Source organism: Oncorhynchus clarkii, chromosome 31 (genome assembly GCF_045791955.1).
Source record: "Oncorhynchus clarkii lewisi isolate Uvic-CL-2024 chromosome 31, UVic_Ocla_1.0, whole genome shotgun sequence".
NCBI classification, from domain to species: Eukaryota; Metazoa; Chordata; class Actinopteri; order Salmoniformes; family Salmonidae; genus Oncorhynchus; species Oncorhynchus clarkii.
This window is the reverse complement of record NC_092177.1, coordinates 37,329,882-37,354,684: the sequence shown is the minus strand read 5'-3', so window position 1 is coordinate 37,354,684 and position 24,803 is coordinate 37,329,882. Positions and strand designations below refer to the sequence as shown.

The following is a 24,803-nucleotide window of genomic DNA, read 5'->3' as shown; positions in this document are numbered from 1 at the left end:
TTACCAATATGGCATATAGCCTATGCATGGTCCATATTATCAGGTATACTACTAGCAATAAGCATTATCATCTGTAGCCCAACTGATGCAGCATAGTGGCTATAAATACATATAAATGTATGTTGTTTGTCCATCTGCATTTACCCCATTGGGCATAACATCCTGATCGTCATTATTATTTTGGGGGTTTCTATTACAACTCCAGTTGTAACTGCATTTTTTGAATGATGAAGTAGATAAATAAACATGGGAAGTCTTCCTTTTTCACGATTGCGTTAACAATATTGTTGTGCATTGACTGCTTGTCGGAATACATCTTTCTCTCCCAACTTAAATGTGCATTGACAGGAATGTTTATCTTGCATAGAACACATAACAACAAGCCAAACCAGTTAAAAAAAAAAATTCTTATTTACAATGCCAGCCTAGGAACAGTGGGTTAACTGCCTTGTTCAGGGGCAGAACAACAGATTTTTACCTTGTCTGCTCTGGGATTTGATCTAGCAACAAATGCAGAGTAGTGTGCTACTGCACAACGGGCCCAACGCTCTAACCACTAGGCTACTTGCCACCCCCAATAACATTACAAAAATAGAAGCACAGGCAATGTACATCCTGAGTGATAAAAATATAGGATTTGAATTACTTCGCCAGCAGTTACAATAGGCTACACACCTCTGAGTTGAGCACCGTGAGACAGTTTGATTCCCTTCATCTGAGCATTGTGTCAGCAACAATCATTATTTCATAGAACAGACGTGCTTCTATATTAGGCTATGCCATCTTCAAACAAGCCCTCCCACTAGAGATTTTGCGGTCTACACTGATCTCAAAAACGACCCCTCCAGATCCGTATGATGGAAATCCATCGCAATGACAGCGAACTTTAACCCCTGGACTCAGACCTGACCAAATGTGTACTCTGGTTGCCCAATCAAAATTAAATTCACTTCAATAAGTACGGTAAGGGAATGAGACAGGTTAAAGAAGGATTTTTAAGCTTTGAGACAATTGAGACATGGATTGTGTATGTGTGCGATTCAGAGGGCAAATGGGCAAGACAAAATCTTGAAGTGCCTTTGAATGGTGCAATGTGGTATGTGCCAGGTGGTTTGTGCAGCTGAATTTTAGGAAGATGTTCTTAATGGTTGTATACTCAGTAGACTAGATTTTGAGTAAATACGTCCAGCCAAATACACTGTGTAGCAACTAAATGTAGATAGTTGCCAAGAAATAGGTAGTAGTTGGCTAAATGCAAACAAAGGAAGCATGATTAAAATATACTAGGTGGAGGATAATTCATTACCACAGCACATTACAAGGGGAGGCAAAATATAGAGGCATGAGGGGACAGTTAGACCCATCATTGGACACACAGCTTTAAAAATGGTGGCCAGATTATGAAAAATGACTTGTTCCATGCAGTGATTAAAGGTCAGGTCTGTATTACACGCAGAGCCAAATGTCAGCAGTATCCCCTGAAAGAGTGGACTCCAATATTAATGGAGAGTACAGGGAATCAGCTTCCCCTCCCAGAGTTTCCCCTTTCCTCCAGATACATAATTCATTAAGTTGTCAGCCAGCACCTGGGTGCACGTAAAACCTACATCTACAAACTAAAAGATGTGGCTAAAATGAATGTGGCTCACAGACACAGGACTTAGATCATGGAATATCAACAGACTAGTGCTAGGAAATGCAGAGTAGTGTGCTACTGCACAACTGAAGTTGTCTCCCTGGACACATTAGCATAATGCTACGTTTTCTTGCTAATATGTCACCCTTGTCTTGCTTCTTAGCGACCTCTGTTGCTCTCTCCCCCGCAGTCCAAAATGAAGCACCCATCCAGCATCATAAAAGTATTGTTATCTACAAGCTACTTGTGCTCGTTCATGTTCACAAGGACGTAAGCAACTGCCATTATCTCACTCTGAAAAAGGGCAACACCTCCAGTGCATCCATTTTGCCAGAGGATCTTGTTCAGACCACGGGGAAATGCAAGGAATTCATTATACTGGACTCCCACTACAACACTGTATTAAACGTGTGGACAGCTAGCCCACGAAACAGTGTGTATGGGTTTCTATAGTCTAGCATGACGTTCACATTGGTGCGAAAACACATTGGTGCGAAAACAGGAATAGCGCAGCAGGCTATATGACAAAAAAGGGAAGATGATACATTGTAACAGAATGCTAGGATGATGAAACGTATTATGTCACACGTTATCAGTCCCGCCACCAAAAGCTTCATCTGAAGTGAACCAGGCTTCTGTTGTGAGGCCGACTACGCATTCTATTATTCGGGAGTAATGTTGTTCAACCACAGTAAATATCTTGTGTCATGCAGCAGAGGGGTGGAAGAAATATTCTCTCTGCAAACATTATAATGAAGTCCCAAATGTCATCCTCATTCTTATTCCAAGAGAACACATAGACAAACTACTCCAGAAACATCACGCTATCCCTTGGTGCAGCTTTTAAAAAGCGGCATTCAGCAGTAGAAACAATAGAAAAATTATTCTCTCTGCCGTTGTTTCGATAAAAAGATGAGGGATGGGGCTAGGGATATGTAACCATTGTCAAATTCATAGCCAGAGCTCTGGATGCAAGTACTGACCATCTATGATATCAAAATACATTTTGAACCATGTTTTGTTTTATTTATTTTGTTAACCAACAGAGTAAAACAAGCTTATACCCCGAGTGTACAAAACATGATGAACACCTGCTCTATCCATGACATAGACTGACCAGGTGAAAGCTATGATCCCTTATTGATGTCAAATCAGTGTAGATGAAGGGGATGAGACAGGTTATGTAAGGATTTTTAAGCCTAGAGACAAGAGGGTGAATGGCTAAGACAAAATATTCAAGTGCCATTGAACAGGGTATGGTTGTAGGTTCCAGGACCACCGGTTTGTGTCAAGAACTGCAGCGCTGCTGGATTTTTCACGCTCCAGAATGGTCCACCACCCAAAGGACATCCAGCCAACTTGACAGAACTGTAGGAAGCATTGGAGTCAACATGGACCAGCTTCCCTGTTGAACGCTTTCGACACCTTGTAGTCCATGAGGGCAAAAGGGGTACAACTCAATATTATGAAGGTGTTCCTAATGTTTTGAACACTCAGTGTATTTTGGGTTCGGAAGGGGTACAACATTTTGAAATAAGCTCATGAGGCATTTACAAGTTATATTCTTCAAGAATCCATGGGTATATCATTCATTTAAAGTAAAAAATATATATATGTAGCAACCGCTGATTGCCCATAAGTGATTGGAAAACAAACAGCTTGATTAAGAAGGAGCCTGGACAGACAAAGTATTTATACTTTTTTTGTAGGTATTTTTCTTAAAGCTGCATTGTTGGTAAAGGGCTTGTAAGTAAACATTTCACTGTAAGGTGTATGTGACAAATACAATTGATTTGATAAACATTGGGCGTGGGGAGAACCAATGATTCCCATTTATTGCATCTTTACCACCAGCCAATGTGATTACATCACACCAGAGAATCTCTCGCTATTCAAACTTCCCTGCCAGTTCATTGAGAACACTGTAAGCTATTTTATATCCAGCAAGCAAGAGCAAGGTGCTTCTTTACTTGAATATACAGTGGGGCAAAAAAGTATTTAGTCAGCCCCCAATTGTTTGTAGGTGACCAAATACTTATTTTCCACCATAATTTGCAAATAAATTCATTAAAAATCCTACAATGTGATTTTCTGGATTTTTTTTTCTCATTTTGTCTGTCATAGTTGAAGTGTACCTATGATGAAAATGACAGGCCTCTCATCTTTTTAAGGCGGAGAACTTGCACAATTGGGGGCTGACTAAATACTTTTTTGCCCCACTGTATACACTAAGTGTACAAAACATTAGGAACACCCCCTTTTGCCCTCAGAAGAGCGTTGTCGAGTGTTGAGTGTGAAAAACCTAGCAGCATTGCAGTTCTTGACACACTCAAACCGATGCTCATGGCACCTACTACCATACCCTGTACGGCAGTAAATAGGCACTTAAATCTTTGTCTTGCCCATTCACCCTCTGAATGGCACACATACACAAACCATGTCTCAATTGTCTCAAGGCTTAAAAATACTTCTTTAACCTGTCTCCTGCCCTTCATCTACATGAATTGAAGTGTATTTGGATTTAACAAGTGACATCAATAAGGGATAATAGCTTTCACTTGGATTCACCTGGTCAGTCCAAATCATGGAACTTATGTTTTGTACACTCCGTGTATATTTCTTAATTGCTCAAAATCAGTGACCAAACTATATTGTTTGGTCACTGGCTAGGCTAATGGTTCAAGGGCTATAAGGACAATAGACAGAGGCCAGCGGAGATTGAATAAGGCATATGCAAAACCCTGTAGACGGATTCTTCAAGAACCGAGAGAAAGAAAACAAACAATAGCTAGGCCAACGCTATCACATATTTTGCCAAGCCCTCCGGCATTGTCTGCCCCTGTGCTGCTCCATTGTCTAATAATCCCACTATTGAGGCCACTAAAAAGACACAGTGGGTTACCGAGATGAATGGGCTGTTACCTCCGAGCTGCTAGCAACCGGACTCATTTATTTGAGTGACCTCCACTGTTGCCAGAGAGGGCCCTAACCTCTACTGCAGACCCACAGGCCAGATCAATATACCACACAGGGTCCCATGCTGGGATATGGCATGTCAACTACCGGCAGTTCGCGGTTTATTTTTGAACTCTTACCAGGTAAGTTGACCGAGAACATACAGTATTCTCCACTGAGAACATATCTGCAGTAACAGCATGGGGAATTTTTTTTAACCTTATTTTAACTAGGCAAGTCAGTTAAGAACACATTCTTATTTACAATGACAGCCTACCCCAGCCAAACCCTAACCCAGACGACACTGGGCCAATTGTGTGCCGCCCTATGGGACTCCCAATCATGGGTCGGTTGTGATACAGCCCAAGATCAAACCAGGGTCTGTAATGACGCCCCGAGCACTGAGATGCAGTGCCTTAGACCGCTGCGCCACTCGAGAGCAAGGGAGAAAGGATTATTTTTCTTTAGGACTGCGGTCAATCAAACCACATCACAATACTAGACAGAGGCTAGACAGAGACTGCTGAAAGGTACTAAATAACCTAAATATGCCTTTGTAGACTCTAGTTAATATCATGTGCAAAACCATATACATTCGTAAATACTGTGACTTTACTACTTCAAGAAGTAAAACCATTCAAAGTGAAACGACTTCAATCGACTGCACTACAGATTCTGTTTCATGCTTGTTTCTTTTTCAGTTATTCTAAAAGGCAATGATTCAATGGCCTGGTGGTTGAGGCCTGTTGGAGTTGTCTTCAGACAGAGGATATAAAGGACATGCTGACAAGGGAGTGCGGTTTTCTCTGAAAATGAATCAGTCACGCAATATACAATTTCAACCGTTGCACTCCAATCTATATCTGTAAAGTGCTTAGGTTGGCATTAGCGACTTGATGAATTGAATTGAGAACAGACGGTTATTTGAGTAACCCCTCCATCGTCCATGACATAATTCCGTCCTGGGAGCTGAAGTGACCACAGTTTCATGATACTTCAATCTGGGACAAAGGCTTTATGTATTTTGATACCATTCATTTTTAATCACGACCAGAATACTCCTCTCCAAACCACTTCCAAGCCACTGTGGGCTGAAGGGGATTCCTTACATTACAGTACATGTAGCTCGAACATCTTTCTAAACTAGACCAAGATGTCTTAGAATAAAATATATATTATGTATATAGCCAGGGGATGTTTTGTACATTATAAGAAGAGACATACAGTCAAAGGGGAATAGATTCTTCACATTTAAGGTTTGAAGATGTTCAGTATCACTCGCCCTGTGTGTGTGTGTGTGTGTGTGTGTGTGTGTGTGTGTGTGTGTGTGTGTGTGTGTGTGTGTGTATGCAGAAAAAGGTCTGTACTTGAGTGTAAAAGATAAAGAATATAGATAAAAGTAGAGGAGGACTCTACGGTATAATGAGTTTGACAATGAAAGTAACACTGTCCTCCCTGTGGTCACAGTCATGTGATCAATCATCTCAATGGCTCATTCTATTTCCTCCTTTGTACGCTGACCCTTCTCTCACATGTAAAATGTGTGTGTATGCGTGTGTGTGTGCGTGCGTGCATGTGTGTGTGTGCGCGCGCATGGGTCCGCATGCCTGAGTGTGTGCACAGGTCCGCATGCCTGAGTGTGTGCACAGGTCCGCATGCCTAAGTGTGTGCACAGGTCCGCATGCCTGAGTGTGTGCACAGGTCCGCATGCCTGAGTGTGTGCACAGGTCCGCATGCCTAAGTGTGTGCACAGGTCCGCATGCCTGAGTGTGTGCACAGGTCCGCATGCCTGAGTGTGTGCACAGGTCCGCATGCCTGAGTGTGTGCACATGTCCTCTCCAATCCAGACATTTATATCATCAAAGGGGAAGTTGTCTGGTTGATGATGAGCGTAATCGTTTGACGTTTTAAAATACCACTGCGTGAATATTCACAGCATGCATGTCCTCTGACTATCAGACTGATCTTAATGTGCATTCCCCTCCTGTGAATCATGTTTAAAGCCTGCCATGCCTGTAATACGACTTTTAAATCACTCTTTATAGCTGCTTTTATGCTGCCATAAATGATCTTATCAACAAGTCATGGATACAAAGTATTATAATGGCTAGCCAACCATTTCTCTTTCAGATCAATATCTACGAGTTGTCATTTAAAACATATGCGTTTATAGTCGACATGGGAGCGTCAATAAGTATCAGGGTGATTTGGCCATTTGACAAGTAGTCTTTACCCGTAGCATTTGATTTGCTCTCATGTCGACAAAAGCTATGATTGATACAGCAATATAATGCAGTGCATCAGTAGGGGAAAAGCCACCATTGATCGGAATTAGAACATGTTTCACCTGAGTAGGTGCTAATGACGCCAACTCTGTTCAAAGCAATAGGAAAAAGACAAGTAGATCTAGACAGTTTATATAAACAGCACAGCCTTCAACACACAGCCTGAACCTGTTTCCTTGTCATGTGTTGAGAAATAGACACCTAACTGTTTTCCATGTAGGTGGCTAATACAGCAACTCCATTAGGCTGCCTGTTGAAATGAAATCAGCCATTTCTCTTGAGTACAGTCTATAGCAGGTCTGGTAATTCAAAAATGCTAGAGTAGGACTTGATTATAATAGCATGCTGTGCAGTTTGGTCTGATGTATGCAACTGCTTACCAACAATGACAAAAGCAAATCGGTTTGGGCAGCAAAGTTGGGTTTAATTCCACTGAACCACACAGGATTCATTGAAATTTCAATTTACAACATGTAATTTTAGAAAATAAGAGGTCATCGATGTATGAATTGGATATCAATCTTCTCAAAGTGAGGCCCTCTGCGCCACTAGTCTTCTCATAGAATTGACAGAAATTCAGTTCCAATGGAATTGATCCTTTACCCGATGAAACAGCAACAAAATATTCCCCACCAAGCGCTCTCTGTAATCCACCAAAATAGAAAGCATCGTGGGTTCAGGAGATGGATGAGCATGCTACACTGTCCCATATACAGTGCCTTCAGAAAGTATTCAGACCCCTTGACTTTTTCCACATTTTGTTACGTTACAGCCTTATTCTAAAATATATGTTTTTTTTTTAAATCATCACAACCTACACAAAATACCCCATAATGGATGTATTAAAATGTATTTAAAAAAAATTCAAAACATAAATACCTTATTTACATAAGTATTCAGACCCTTTGCCTTGAAATTGAGCTCAGGTGCATCCTGTTTTTATTTGTCTTCCTTGAGGTTTCTACAACTTGATTGGAATCCACCTGTGGTAAATTTAATTGATTGGACATGATTTGGAAAGGCACACACCTGTTTATATAAGGTCCCACAGTTGACAGTGCATGTCAGAGCATAAACCAAGCCATGAGGTCAAAGGAATTGTCCATAGAGCTCTGAGACAGCAATATGTCGAGGCACAGATCTGGGGAAGGGAACCAAAAAGATTCTGCAGCATTGAAGGTCCCCAAAAACACAGTGGCCTCCATTCTTAAATGGAAGAAGTTTGGAACCACCAAGACTCTTCCTAGGGAGGTGACCAAGAACCCGATAGTCACTCTGACAGAGCTCTATAAATCCTCTGTGGAGATGGGGGAACCTTCCAGAAGGACAACCATCTCTGCAGCACCACCAAATCAGGGCTTTTAGTGCCAAGTGTCACGTCAGGAGGAAACCTGGCACCATCCCTACGGTGAAGCATGGTGGTGGCAGCATCATGGTGTGGGGATGTTTTTGTTGTTGTTGTTTTTTTACTTTGTTTTTATTGAAGAACACACAAATTGTTTAAATAAAGCATTAATAAGTTCTGGCAGGTACAGCACATCATACATTCACAAGATTAATTACAGTAACATTATCTTTGAATTAGACCATTTTTAAGTATGATACCCATTTTTCACAGTATTCTTGGCCTCTATCCTCATAAGTTCTTAAAGCAAAAGTCATACTCCATATAATGTATTTCTTTAACAATGTCTATCTATTGTGTCACAGTGGAAGGGCTCTTTTTGTAGCCATTTCCTAGTGAAAGCCTTTTTACTGGCTGCCAGTAGGATCTTCACCTGGTAATTTTCTCAATTGTGTAAGTTATCAGGTATTTCATCCAATAACAAAGAAATTAGTGTTTGTTCTATGTCAAACCACATTATTGTTCCAATGTTAGATCTTATTTCTCCCCAGTAAGTTTCAATTGCAGGACAGGACCAAAATATATGTATGTGATCCGCTCTTGATAGCCAGCATTCTCTCCAACAAGGGTGTTGGGAGTCAGTCTGTTTTGATTTCAGTTTAGGTGTTATGAAGAAACGTATAACATTCTTTCAACAGAATTCTCTCCAAGTAATTGAGTTGGTCGAGCTTAATTGAGTCTCAAATATGTTCAATCACGTTTTATTGGTTATTTCAATGTTAAGTTCCTCCTCCCATTTCGGTTAAATATAGTTTGTAGTGTTTCTTTGAGGATAAAATACCCAGGTAGAGATTTGAAATAGTTTTCTATGATACTCCAAGTTTTCTGAGTTAGTGAATACTTGGATCAATGTCTGAGTTACCTGAGGGTCAAACACTTTTATTTCTTTTAAAAAGTAGGAACCTCTGGTTACCTGTAAAACAGTGTTTATCCAAGCCATGGTTTTTACTTAGGTCCTGGAATGGTGGGGATGTTTTTCAGCGGTAGGGACTGGGAGACTAGTCAGGATCGAGGCAAAGATGAACGGAGCAAAGTACAGAGAGATCCTTGATGAGCGCTCAGGACCTCAGACTGGGGCGAAGGTTCACCTTCCAACAGGACAACAACCCTAAGCACACAGCCAAGACACAACGCAAGAGTAGCTTTGGGACAAATCTCTGAATGTCCTTGAGTGGTCCAGCCAGATCCCAGACTTGAACCTGATCTAACAGCTCTGGATAGACCTGAAAATTGCTGTGCTGTGCACCAACCTGACAGATCATGAGAGGATCTGCAGAGAGAAATAGAAGACCTCCCCAAATACAGGTGCGCCAAGCTTGTACCCAAATAGGCAGTAATCGCTGACAAAGGTTCTTCAACAAAGTACTGCGTTAAGGGTCTGAATACTTATGTAAATGTCATATTTCATTTTTATTTTTTTATTTTATACATTTGCAAAATGTCTTTGTCATTATGGGGTATTGTGTGTAGATTGATAAGGGGAATAAACAATGCATTCAATTTTAGAATAAGGCTGTAACGTAACAAAATGTGGACAACAGACCGCGACAAAAGATAAGAGTTTACTCTTCTTAGAGGGAGCAGTTAATGGGACAGAAGAGGAGAAAATAAAGACAATGCATCAACTGAAACACTTCGCTTGGCTTGCAATTTGATGTGGCCAGCGCTCAGGTCGCGAGGATCTGTGGCTCAAAACACAGTGACACATTCCCAGCTCCCTGGGAAGATGTGAACGCCTGCTATGCATCCAGATAGGAGTTTTCTTCAAACACATCACAGATGGTCAAACCCTTTTGACTAAAATTATTTATTCTGTATATTCACAATTTCTTGAATTATGTAGGCAGTGTGAGGGTTATTTTTTGTCTTCCATGATCAATTGATGGATTCCACTGTCAAATGATGTGACACAGATCTGAGGCAGGTGTTTTTGAGTTGCGTCACATTCATTTGTTAGACTCCCAGTGTGTGCGCCCGTGTGTACGGGAGTGTGAGGTGCTTTTAAACACACACCCAACAGGACTCTGGTGCGTGCTGTGCAGTCTTCTCATGTGATTCAATTGAGTGGTGTGTAAAACTGGCAGATATCTTCGGTGGCTGTCTTGTTTGGATAAATTGGACTTATTTTGCAATTAGTGCACTGAAAATGTCACAGACACATAACGTTAATAACATAAAACAGCTGTTACAAATGTCTTGAAGACTTTGGTTCATTAGGCGTTGGATTGTAGTCGACAGAGTATGCTTCAGCACAATCATCTCAATTCATTTGTCAGACAATTACCCATCATCAGGGCCAACACAACGACAAACAAACCAACATCGCAAAACAAAAAAACTAAATCTGTCAATCCGGACCTAAATTCTCTGGACTATTTTGAGAGGAAACACGGCCAGCAAAGACCATCTTTAATCGTAGTCTTCTTTCTCTTGGATCAGGGGGTTAACAGTTGCAAATGCTATGCACCAACAGTCTGCCAAGACTGGTAGTCTCTAGTAGTCAAGTATGTGTCTCGCACTGCCCATAATGGTGTGAATTACAATGAAATATTGAGTTCATTTATGAATAAGTGGATCTGAACGGCCCTTTCTAACGGCTTCCATATGCCTATTCAGTTGATGGAAACCTTTGGATGGGTCATTTCTCTTAGCTGCTTCATTAAATAGTAAAAAGTTGAAAGTGTAATGCTTCATGACAAAAAGAGAAAGAACAAGATTTATAGCAGTGGGACATTATTTTTGTATTTTTTTTTGATCCAGTAGAAAATTAAAAGGCGGCGGCGGATACGATATATGAATAACACGATAACTAATGAACAATGCGGCTGTTGATTGGCGCATTAATTACAATTTGAGAACTCGGGGCATCTTGCCGCACATTTCTAAAGGATGGTAGCTTAGCTACCTGCGAACAAGACGTAGCACGTATTGTTTACTGCCCCTTTTGATTCAAATAGTACGGGGAAAGTGGGCGAGATAAAAGTCACAGTGGGGAGTCGTACTAACAAGACCCAATCAGCGGCAGCCCTCCAGACATCTCCAAAAGAGATACCAAAGGAGAGCGGCTGCGGGGGGTAGGAGACCAGTTCAGAGCTCTCTAGTCAAAGGAGGGCCTTTTGAAATCAGCAAATTCCATGCGCTTTCTGAGCCACAGAGATTGGGGGGTTTCATGCGTCGCATGTTGCAGCTGCAACAAAGATGGTGGAAAAAGTGAGAAAGAAAGCACCTTGTTAGGTGCCTTGTAAGGTCCCTCAAATCTCTTGTTTTACTCCCATTAATAGTTGTCAATAAGTTATTAACATAAATTGAAAGGAAATGTGTGAACAAGCAGGTGTGGACTTTGGTGGAAACATTCATTGTTTCGATCACTACACTTGCATCAATTTATCTTCCACATGTTTTTTTTCCATCAATCAAATTCCAATCTACTTTATAAAGCCCTTTTTTTTACATCAGCAGTTGTCACAAAGTACACAGTTGGAGATGACCTTTCCTTAGATAATGTTATGTAAGCCAAAGAGGGTGGGTCTCAAGAGGCACTTAAGAGAGGCGAAAGATCCACATCTCAGATCCACGTCTCAAGAGTTTGAACATTACCGAAAAATGAATTGATTTGAGTCTGAACACAACATATTTCCTTTTGTACCACGTACCCTTCCTATATGCTCTGGCCATTTGACGAAAGTCCTTGGATAATCAACCACTATCATCTGCCTCTTTCTTGTGTACCTTTGGTAATACTGATTGAAAAAGTATGGCAATACTGTAGCAAAACACTGTACATGACAATACAGGCAATTATGGTAAATAGATTTTATATGCTTTTTGAGAGCATTAAAGATTTTAAAAAATGTTTTAAACAAAGTACTCCTTAAATTAGCCCAACAGTAGCAAAGACTTCCGCTTTCAAAACGGCTCCAAGAATATACCTGAGACCATGGCTGATGTGCAGAAAATATAATACCGCAAAGACATTAACAAACAAGTATTAGACAATATAAAAATCAGTGATGAATGCAGAATAAATGCAGTTCACTGTAAGAAATATTACACACTGAAAGTACCCGACGTTCAGCAAAAGCAACGAAACAAACTGTCTTTATATAGCTGTACAGAGTGCTTTTCAATTCAGTAAATACCCTATCTAAATCAAAATAAAAGAGCGATGTATCACTTAAAGTGGAAATGCCAGCATTTTAGGCATCATTCTTCCTGGGGGTGTATATGAACAGATTTTTACTCATACAAATCTGTTCCTATACACCCGCAGGAAGAATATGACACCTTTTTTACATTTTCTGACAAGCGAGCACTTAGGCATTTGGGAAAATTCTAAAGCAATATATAGACTGAAAGTGGCCCGTGTGCGTTTGTACAATTCATACACACATTTTTATTAGGTTTTATTTGCTGCAGTGTCTGTCTTGTCCAGGACTCTACACAGACCGGTGCGTCATAGGCCTACCGTAGCTCTGATTGGCTATATGCAAATAAGCCATTTGCCATACCGCCTGCCATCATTCATTTTGAACTGGACAGTGTTCACAGGCAGCAGCAACAGCGTGACTTTAGAACATTAGAAAGTATTCGCCAGTCCTATTGATCAAACAACCATGAACAGGTATGCTATCTCTCCCTCCCTAAGATCAACAGCTAATGGAAGGCAGAGCAAGATGAGCTAAAGTCTAATGGGGCAAGAGTAGATAAACCCTCTCAAACTGTTCCAGCTTGTAGTGGGCTGTCAAAATTGCACTGTTAATAGATTGGGAATTGTAGTCTGCTCGCCCTTCTGCAACTTGCCGGTCAATGCATGCTTATCCCAACCCACGCTTTGACCACTGAATGGGAACTGCCTGCATGCCCTTTTGATCATGTCAAATACATGTGATTGACAACTAAGAGACATACATGCTAACAGTGGATAACAGTCGTTGAAGTTCAGCATTGTTAGTTGGCTAGCAAAGTGATTCACGTCTTGCTAGCTAACTAAATGACACCGGCAACTCTAGCTGTAGCCACCGAAACAGCTTCGACCTGGCTAAGATAAGGCAAAGCAGTTCAACACATACAACACACAATTACACATGGAATAAACAAACATACAGTCAATAATACAGTAGAAAAAAACAAGTTAGGTAATTACGATATAGCAATGAAACACTGGAGTGATAGATGTGCAGAAGATGAATGTGCAAGTAGAGATACTGGGGTGCAAAAGAGGAAAATAAATAAATACAGTATGGGGATGAGGTAGTTGGATGGGCTATTTACAGATGGGCTATTTACAGATGGGCTATGTGCATGTGCAATGATCTGTGAGCTGCTCTGAAAGCTGGTGCTTGGAATTAGTGAAGGAGATAAGAGTCTCCAGCTTCAGCGATTCTTGCAGTTTGTTCCAGTCATTGGCAGCAGAGAACTAGAAGGAAAGGTGGCCAAATGAGGAATTGGCTTTGGGGATGACTAGTGAAATATACCTGCTGGAGCGGGCGCTGTGGGTAGGTGCTGCTATGGTGACCAGTGAACTGAGATAAGGCAAGGTTTTACCTAGCAAAGACTTGTAGATAGCCTGTAGCCAGTGGGTTTGGCGACGACTATGAAGTGAGGGCCAGCCAACGAGCGCATACAGGTCGCAGTGGTTGGTAGTATATGGGGCTTTGGTGACAAAACGGATGGCACTGTGATAGGCTGCATCCAATTTGCTGAGTAGAGTGTTGGAGGCCATTTTGTAAATGACATCGCCGAAGTCGAGGATCGGTAGGATAGTCAGTTTTACGAGGGTATGTTTGGCAGCATGAGAGAAGGATGCTTTGTTGCAAAATAGGAAGCCGATTCTACATTTAATTTAGGATTGGAGATGCTTAATGTGAGTCTGGAAGGAGAGTTTACAGTCTAACCAGACACCTAGGTATTTGTAGTTGTCAACATATTCTAGGTCAGAACCATCCAGACTAGTGATGCTGGATGAGCGGGCAGGTGCGGGCAGCGATCGGTTGAAGAGCATGCATTTACTTTTACTTGCATTTAAGAGCAGTTGGAGGCCACAGAAGCAGAGTTGTATGGCATTGAAGCTCATCTGGAGGTTAGTTAGCACAGTGTCCAAAGAAGGGCCAGATGTATACAGAATGGTGTCGTCTGCGTAGAGGTGGATCAGAGAATCACCAGCAGCAAGAGCGACATCATTTATGAATACAGAGAAGAGAGTCAGCCAGAGAATTGAACCCTGTGGCATTCCCATAGAGACTGCCAGAGGTCCGAACAACAGGCCCTCCGATTTGACACACTGAACTCTATCAGAGAAGTAGTTGGTGAACCAGGCGAGACAGTCATTTGAGAAACGAAGGCTGTTGAGTCTGCCGAAAAGAATGTGGAGATTGACAGAGTCGAAAGCCTTGGCCATGTCGATGAATACGGCTGCACAGTATTGTCTCTTATCGATGGCAGTTATGATATTGTTTAGGACCTTGAGCGTGGCTGAGGTGCACCCATGACCAGTTCAGAAGCCAGATTGCATGGTGGAGAAGGTACAGTGGGATTCTAAATGGTCGGTGATCTGTTTGTTAACTTGGCATTCGAAGACCTTAGAAAGGCAGGGTAGGATAGATATAGGTCTGTAGCAGTTTGGGTCTAGAGTGTCTCCCCCTTCGAAGAGGGGGATGACCGCGGCAGCTTTCCTATCTTTGGGGATCTTAGACGATACAAAAGAGAGGTTGAACAGGCTAGTAATAGGAGACAATTTTGCAACAATTTCGGCAGATCATTTTAGAAAGAGAGGGTCCAGATTGTCTAGCCCGGCTGATTTGTAGGGGTCCAGATTTTGTAGCTCTTTCAGAACACCAGCTATCTGGATTTGGGTGAAGGAGAAATGGGGGAGCCTTGGGCGAGTTGCTGTGGGGGGTCCAGGGCAGTTGACCGGGGTAGGGTTAGCCAGGTGGAAAGCATGGCCAGCCGTAGAAAAATGCTTATTGAAATTCTCAATTATCGTGGATTTATCGGTTGTGACAGTGTTTCCTAGCCTCAGTGCAGAGGGCAGCTGGGAAGAGGAGCTCTTATTATCCATGGACTACAGTGTCCCATAACTTTTTTGAGTTTGTGCTACAGGATGCAAATTTCTGTTTGAAAAAGGTAGCTTTAGCTTTCCTAACTACTAGTATATCAATGACTTGATATTGAGTCAATGAAACTGAAACAGTGCATCCCGAATGAGTGGAGGCAGCAAAAAATGTACCAGGCCAGTTGTGATTTACAACCTGATAGCAATATATTTTGGACTACCATGAAATGTATTCGTGAATTATATTAATAATGTATTGAGCTCCATCTATTCTGCTAACAATGCCTTGCTCTAAGTCATGGAATTTTGAGTCAAATATAACCGATTTTTAAAACCTCTTACAAAGTTGGTTTTGCAGCATGAACTGGGAATTTGATATTGTTGATTGATATTACTGTCTGTTTGTTACATTTCTGCAAAGTAGTCAGTTCCACCTTAAAGCAATATACTTGTTTACCCCGCATTCGATGCACAGAAGATCTCTTCAAAAGAATACCACAGTCTCAAGTTTCGGGTTTCGAGCAAGATCATTGCACTTCAAACCATTGAACCTACTTAATCAGCTATTGTGTGTTCTCGTTCAACCACTGTGGAATTTCTAAGCGAAATCTCTGACCGACTCTTTACAAAGCTATCTTTGATTACACGCTAGCCCATAGGGAAACTTTACAAAACTCCCCTACTTCCCTGTGGAGAGGGCCAGGTGACTACCAACCACTCAATTGGTAGACCAAATTCTTATCCACAAAAGCCCTTCCAAATACAACTTGCACCAATCAAAACCGACCATTCATCGCTTCCACAAATGAATGTTTTCCTGAGCACCAATGAAAGACTAACACACTGCTGACTAGGATGAACATTTGTTGTGACTCTTTTTTTTTTTTTTTACTTCGTACTTAAACAATATCTCCACAAAACAGGAGTTAGGGGGCTCACATTTAACAAATAAAGGTTTGGCAGACTTACTGATTTCGTTGTCCGACTTATTGTCAATTTCCGTGTCTGTGATGGTAAGGGCTGAGTTGGAGCGACTAGACAGGCACGAGCTTTGGCCTGACTTGGCACCCCTTCCCCAGAGAGCCATGGTACGTTCCGGGGATGTGGGCTCATGATTTTCTGTGGGGACAGTTCTTTTGGAGTAGCGACCAAGGGGGTGTGAGAGGCCTGTTTCAGGGCAGAGTGCCAGGCCTCTGCGTGTGGAGGGCTCACATATCCCAAGTTGCCTCAGCGAGAAGCCCTGTCCTGTAAAATCAAAAACAAATGCGCTTTTAAATAGCTGCCTTATAATTTTACAATATTATCAAACCCCAATCCTAAACCCAGAATATATGCCACGCTGTATAGCTTTCAAATATTGTGACTGTTCTTAGAAGGGCAGTAGGCAGGGTTGGGTACGTTACTTCTAAATGTAATCTGTTACTAGTTACCTGTCCAAAATTGTAATCAGTAAGGTAACTTTTGGATTATCTAAACTCAGTAACATATTCTGATTACATTTAGTTACTTTTAGATTACATTCCCTTTAAAAGGCATTAGAAGAAGACAAACATGTATGTTTACAATTGAACAACATCTATTGCAGGATAAATAAATCTTAAAGTTTACATAGCTGGCCATATATAGATGTTACATTTTACTTTATGGATTGGTTATGTAGGCTTCTTCTAACACATTGCTTTCTATTACATATAATAATAATAAAAATATTAAATTATATCTTTACATTAAAAAACAGAATTCAAGTCATTACAATAAATGTTATACCCCTTGATTTCAAGAATAGGATTTAGAAATACAGAAGTATAGATTAGCCAAATTGTATTACCTGAGCATAACCCCAAAACTAAGGACTTATTAGCCAGCCCTACTGTTTATGATTTGGTTGTCATGGAGGACGATTGTGCTTATTGATTCGAGTTGAAAAATGAATGCTGCGCTCATGGAATGGCATGCTTTGAGCACTACTGAAAATATTGATATCTTGATCATATGCAGCTGTTTAAAGGGCAAATACACAGATAAAATAAAATAATAACTCTGTTTTGACAAAAAGCTGAGGGATGGGCCTGGAGAAATGTAACCACTCTCAGATTAAGAAACAGAGCTATGGATGCGAGGACTGACCATCAATGATATCAAAATGATTGTTTTAACCATGTTATGAGGCTATACAGTGTTTGTTTACATTTGCAATGTTTACAAACATCGGTAAAACACAAGCTTATTTCGGGTTCTCATTCAGTAGGACATTTGAACTAAGCTCATGAGGCATTTATAAGTTATATTCTTCAAGAATCAATGGATATACAGTACCAGTCAAAAGTTTGAACACACCTACTCATTCAAGGGTTTTTCTTTATTTTAAAATAATAGTGAAGACATCTAAAATATGAAATAACAGATATGGAATCATGTAGTAACCAAAATAAGTGTAAAACAAATGAAAATAAATGTTAGATTTTAGATTCTTCAAAGTAGCCACCCTTTGACTTGATGACAGCTTTGCTACTTTGAAGAATATTAAATATATTTTGATTCGTTTAACAGTTTTTAGGTTACTACATGATTCCCTATGAGTTTTGATGTCTTAACTATTATTTTACAAAATATATATATTTTTTATCAACATGAATTAGAATGAGCAAAAAAAGCCTCAATTTTATTCCACAGACTGGGAACTGCACTATGCAGCTGTTGCAAGAGCGTGTATTTCAATGGCTGTGCACTGGTTTCAAAAACAATGATTGATAAGCAACTTAAACTTCTTGAATTCAACCATTATTGGGTTCAAATACACATTTAGATTGGTGAATAACCATCCACAACAACCACAATCTGTAAGGCGCAAATAGCTAAATGAGAGAGAAGCAGTGTGATTCACATCAATGCGCTATGTACACTACCGTTCAAACGTTTGGGGTCACTTAGAAATGTCCTTGATTTTTAAAGAAAAGCAATTTTTTTGGTCCATAAAAATAACATCAAATTGATCAGAAGTACAATGTAGACACTGTTAATGTTGTAAAATGAGTATTGTAGCTGGAAATGGCTGATTTCTAATGGAATATCTACATAGGCGTACAGAGGCCAATTATCAGCAACCATCACTCCTGTGTTCCAATGGCACGTTGTGTTAGCTAATCCAAGTTCATCATTTTAAAAGGCGAATTGATCTTTAGAAAACCCTTTTGCAATTATGTTAGCACAGCTGAAAATTGTTGTCCTGATTAAAGAAGCAATATAACTGTCCTTCTTTAGACTACAGAGGCTTGCGAAAGTATGCCAAGCTTATAAAGACATACCCCAAGAGACTTTGCAGCTGTAATTGCTGCAAAAGGTAGCTCTACAAAGTATTGACTTTGAGGGGGTGAATAGTTATGCATGCTCAAGAGTTTCAGTTTGTCTTATTTCTTGTTTGTTTCACAATAAAAACTATTTTGCATCTTCAAAGTGGTAGGCGTGTTGTGTAAATCAAATGATAAAAAAAATAATAATAATAATAATTCCAGGTTGTAATGCAACAAAATAGGAAAGACACAAAGGGGGATGAATACTTTTGCAATGCACTGTAGATGAGAATCTGGAGCAGCAGCATTTATGGGTTCGATTACAGGCTCAAAATGGCCAGAAACAAAGACCTTTCTTCTGAAACTCGTCAGTCTATTCTTGTTCTGAGAAATTAAGTCTATCCCATGCGAGGAATTGCCAAGAAACTGAAGATCTTGTACAACGCTGTGTAATACTCCCTTCACAGAATAGCGCAAACTGTATCTAATCAGAATAGAGGACAAATACATTAGAGTGTCTAGTTTGAGAAATAGACGCCTCACAAGTCCTCAACTGGCAGCTTCATTAAATAGTACCCTCAAAACACCAGTCTCAACGTCAACAGTGAAGAGGCGACTCCGGGATGCTGGCATATCTCAGATTGCCCAATGAAAATAAAATATTAAAATGGGCAAAAGAACACAGACACTGGGCAGAGGAACTTTAGCCAGTTAGCTTGGGAGTTTGGTTGAGACAATAATTAATATACTGGCAGGCAAGCTGCAGAAGGACAAGTAAGCTACAATGCCCCATTGTTTATTAGTGCAATTTTGACAAGCTGAAAAAGTATGAGAGTTCATCTAAAATGTTCCTACGTTATATTTTAGCTCATCTTGTTCTGTCTAGCATTAGTCCTTGATCTTGTTGTTGTTGATAGGCTCTCTCTCACTCAGTTATGCACATCTTTTCACGGCTGTTTGATCAATAGAACTGTAAAGTTCCCAAATGTAAGAGGACTCCCGTGGTATTTATATATTTGCAAATCTCCATTAAGGTGTATTCTGTGGCTTTGGCGAATGCGTTCTAAAGTCGTGCTGTTGCAGGTACCTGTAAAATGATGGCAGACCTGAGTAGCAAATGCCTTGTTTGCAAAAAGGCCTACTGTTGCTCCGATTGGCTATGTGTCATTACGCACACCTGGTCCCCATTTCCATGATTAGAAATTGTATAAAAAAGTGCCCTTTGTTCACCATGGTCTTGTCGATTATTTTTACAATGTCTGTTGGTCGTGTGAGTACCTGAGCTGTGTCGTTTTGGCTTTCGTGCCACTTGTATTGTGCAGATGATTCCGGGTTTCTTCCCGTGTGCCATCTTTGTGCGCACCGTGTATTTATTCAAGGTACTCCTCGCTCTTTTGTTTGGATTTCAACCCTGTGTTTTGTATACGTGTTTGTTTGGTCTTCGTCCCCGTGCCTTTACATGGCACGCTGTAATTTGGGTCCATAAAAACCCCTATTACGCATTCCTGTGCCTGTCTCCCGATCCTTTACACCAATGTGATACGGCGTAGACTCCAGTCTTGGACAAGAGATGTCTATTAATTGTCCAAATGCACTGCCACTTTTCCATTCACAAATGCCTTAGTATATGTAATTCCCAAACATAATTATGCTGCAATAGCTTATGTGTTGGGGGCTAGGGTCCGTGTTATATCTGGAGTATTTCTCCTGTCTTATCCGGGGTCCTGTGTTAATTTAAGTAGGCTCACTCTAATTCTTTCTCTGTTTCTCTTCTTTCCAAGGACCTGAGCCCTAGGACCATGCCTCAGGACTACCTGGCCTGATGACTCCTTGCTGTCCCCAGTCCACATGGTTGTGCTGCTGCTCCAGTTTCATCTGTTCTGCCTGTAGCTATGGAACCCTGACCTGTTCACCGGACGTGCTACCTTGTCCCTGACCTGCTGTTTTCGACACTCTGACTCTGACTCTGAATGATCAGCTATGAAAAGCCAACTGACATTTACTCCTGAGGTGCTGACCTGTTTCACCCTCTACAACCACTGTGATTATTATTATTTGACCCAGTTGGTCATCTATGAACATTTGAACATCTTAGCCATGTACTGTTATAATCTCCACCCGGCACAGCCAGAAGAGGACCGGCCACCCCTCAGAGCCTGGTTCCTCTCTAGGTTTCTTCCTAGGTCACTGCATTTCTAGGGAGTTTTTCCTAGCCACCGTGCTTCTACATCTGCATTGCTTGCTGTTTGGGGTTTTAGGCTGGGTTTCTGTATAGCATTTTGTGACATTGGCTGATGTAAAAAGGGATTTAATACATCTGATTGACTTAAGAATTTGTGAAAATGACAATATGTAATTACTCACTTGTCAGAAAACATTTAAAATGGTGTAATATTCTTCCTGGGGGTGTATATGAACAGACTTTAAGAGTCAATGTTGCTAAAATGCTGTCAGCTCCACTTTAAGATAGAAGGAAATAGGACTTTTGTTGCTTTGAGGATTACCGGGACTGACCTTACACTTGAACCTAAAACAAACCGTCTGAAAACAACATTCCACAGTACTCAAGGAAAAGATGATCCCACTCATTGTATCCAACTACCTAAATTGTAACAGATTCACGGCTCTGTCTTCTTAATCGTTTGTAAATCTGAACTTAAAGTGAGGAATTAATATAGAAACAAAAAGCGAAAAACAGATGCATGGAAATTTACTGTCAATGCTGGATTGAGTAAATACAAAATGTGGTCTGAAGTAAACAGAAAAAAATCTAACAATGTAACATTTCTAAATGTGTGGACAAATTCAAATTCAATTATACCAAGTAATATAAATTATTGTTCACTGTAATTATTTTCTAAAATGTATTTTGGGGAAAATACAGTCAAAGTTTTCCATTAATATTTGTATTTTTTATTCTTCTAGCTGAATGTTTGAAAATGTAAATTCATGCTGCATAAGATTACACATGTATTTTACCCATATTCATTTAAAAATACCATTGCAGACAATGCAAGTAGTAAGACTAATATAAGTAAAATAGCAATTAACACAATTATTTACAAAAATCAGTTTTGTGCATTTATATTTAGTTTACCGGTTATTCCGGTAAAAACTAGTGAAATTGACAAAGAACATTGTAAGGTAAAAACTGCAACGGAGCAATAAAATACATTGACAATATTCTATGTTTCAAACTTCATCGGATAATAAGTCAAATGTATAGTTTTAGGTTTTTATTAAGGTCCAAGTTGTGAACTTTTTTTCTAAACAGATAAATACTTGACAATGCAAAACATTTCACAATCCTTTCTAATTAAACTGAATCGTTCAGTATTTGGAGTTGTGATTTACATTTGAACAAGGACATGTTGTTCAAACACAAAGTACTAATTTTGCAATCGTGCTCCAACTGAATTAGCACTGAGGTGATAATAAGTCCAATCGCTCATTACCTTTTCACTAAAAGTCCTAATTTGATCTAGAAATAAAGGGAAAACTAACATTCGTCCCACAGCCTAATTAGAATGCTATTCATTTCCAGCTGGCGCCAATTAGTAGGAATCTATGAGAAATATGTCATTAATTATGATCCGTTCATAGATCATCAAGAATCGGCTATAACACTTTATTCTTATTATGAACATTTCCTGCCAATTGCCAGCAACCAATTAAAAAGCTGGGTTATTTGCTCAGTAGTTTAATGGATAATTATCATTGGTATGTGAAGTGGAGTGTGATAATTTTGTTTGGATGTGTACATAGTTCAAGCACAGATCGAAAAAGCTCTACTTTTCAGCATGGATTAATAAAAAAAACTCAAGTGACAAGCTATGAATGCTGGTAAATTGATCATACAAGAAGATAAAGACCACCACCAGTTTAAAGAAACCCATGGGGTACTTTACCTAAGACAAAACATCAGACTTACTAATACAGTATCAAAAATATTTTCTATGTCAATGAGCTAAACTGTAGACAATGAATTTATATTCTTATTTTTTTTTTACCAAACTCCATGTGTTCAAGTTAATTATGTTTAAAAAAATAAACATGAAATCTGAATCAAATCTCATCTGAACAAATTATATCTATACAATACGGCCATTATTAAGCATATTATGGGCGTATTGCAATGATTTCATATCATTGGAATAGAGCTGTGACTGTACTGACCAGGCCTGCCGTAGTCACTGGTCTCCTGATAGGCCTTCTCCTTGACTCGGCCTGAGAATAGCAGCCGGGCGGGGTCATGGTCGTAGGCCTGCAGCGTCTCGCTAGAGCTGTAGGACTTCTGTGTAGGCACCCGGCAAGCCCCTTCTCTGTCTGTCGATGATGCGGTGTAACGCAGCTCCAGATCCCGCTCCCTTTCGTGGTCTCTCTCCCGGTCTCTCTGGCTCTTGGAGAGCGAGCAGAAGGGCCGCTGCTCCTTCACCTGTTCCATGCTGCCAGCATACTGTGTCCTCCCCCGTTCTCTCCTGAGACGATCGCTTTGGGATATTCCGCTTTACGCTGTTGGTAAGTCTCTCCCTCTGTATTTCTGTCGACCTGGACAACAGAGAGGGGGGAGATGAGAAGCTCAGATAACACTAATCCGCCCACTTAATCTTCAAAAGCCCACACTCACACCCACCACAGCACCACCACCACCTCTCAAACCCCACCCATAAGCCATGCTATGCATGAACTCCCCTCAATAAAACAGATCTCCTCTCACTGACTCACTCTCACACTTTATTTTATTATTTTGGACACAACTTGGTTGTGTGTGATATATATATATATATATATATATATATATATATATATATATATATATATATATATATATATATATATATATATATATATATCTGAGGTAGAAGTTGATTTAGACACTTTGATTAGCTGCTACCGTTAAGTGTAGAACGTGCAAAGGGCGGATTTTCACTGGTGAGGATTTCGGTAAAATGGGGACAGACGTGGGAAGAAAGAATAAAAACGAATCCGCAACAACCCCAAGGGGAGAGTGAGTGATGGGAATCCCTGGTGTGCTGCTCAAGTGTTAAATACCAAACTTTTCCACTCATCCCGAAATACCACACTTTCATTTCTGTCTTGGCTCAGCTGGAACTCCGAAGACAGGTGTATCAGACACCCCTACCTTTCCTCTACTGAAACTGATCAACTGAAACTTTGCTTTACAACCATCAACATATTTTAATGACACCGTGTGCATGTTAAGCTACGGAAGACTACCTGGAGATCGTTTCCTTGGAGACTCCCAGAATCACTAGAGGTAGAGGATGGGTGAATATAATAATGATAATAACAATAACAACAACATTTGTATAGCGCTTTCACTGAATCTGCAAGCCTGATCTCCTCCTCTGGCAGACCATTCCAAAGTCTAGTGGCCCTAATGGCAAATGCCCGGTTTCGTTTAGTTTTCAACCTAGACTTTGTAATGGTCAACAGTGCCTTGCCAGAGGATCTCAGGCTGCATCCTGGTTCGTAGGGGGATTAAAGATCAGAGATACAGGATGGGGGTGAACCAAGCCTGAAACATGATTAATACCATTTTAAAATGTATTCTAAAAAAAAAAGTGACTGGTAGCCAGTGTAGAGAAGCTAAAATGGGGTTTGATATGGTTAGATTTTCTCGTGCCTGTTAAAATCTGTGCTGCAGCATTTTGAACTGTGGACGATGAAGTGATTTCTGACTGAGACATGTATACAATGATTTACACTAATCTAGGGGTGAGGAAATAAAAGCAAGTACGACATTCTCCAGATCAGTGACTGAGATTTTAAAAAAGACTTGACTTTAGCTATACTTCTTAGATGATAAAAACAGGACTGAACAATCCTCTTTACATGCAGCTAAAGGTTTAGGTCGGGGTCAAAGAAGACACCAACGTTTCTGGCTGTAGGCTTTACATTGATGGACAAACGACCAAGGTTATTCACAATCTGGGTTCTATCAAGGAGGGGGCCAAATAAAACAGCCTCTGATTTCTTATCACTGAGCTGGAGAAAATTGTCAGACAGACATTTGATGTCAGGAAGACACTTGTGAAAAGTAGCTACTGTATGCTAGCTTGGTCACTGGCTCTGACTGGAAAATAAAACGTTGCGTCATCCGCATAGCAGTGAAGCTGAATGATATCATTGCGGATGACGTCACCAAGGGGAAGCATGT

General features: G+C 40.4%; 1 protein-coding gene across 1 annotated transcript in view; it reads right to left on the bottom strand.

The window, feature by feature from the left end:
- LOC139390686 (teneurin-3-like) overlaps positions 1-23,066 on the bottom strand; it is a 143,957-nt gene extending 120,891 nt beyond the window's left edge. The window contains exons 1-2 of the mRNA XM_071137982.1: positions 22,799-23,066; positions 16,302-16,577 (exon numbers count right to left, since the gene is read on the bottom strand). Of these exons, the coding sequence (XP_070994083.1) occupies positions 16,302-16,577; positions 22,799-23,066 (544 nt within the window). The remainder of the gene's footprint in view (positions 1-16,301; positions 16,578-22,798) is intronic.
- Between the last annotated feature and the right edge of the window lie 1,737 nt (positions 23,067-24,803).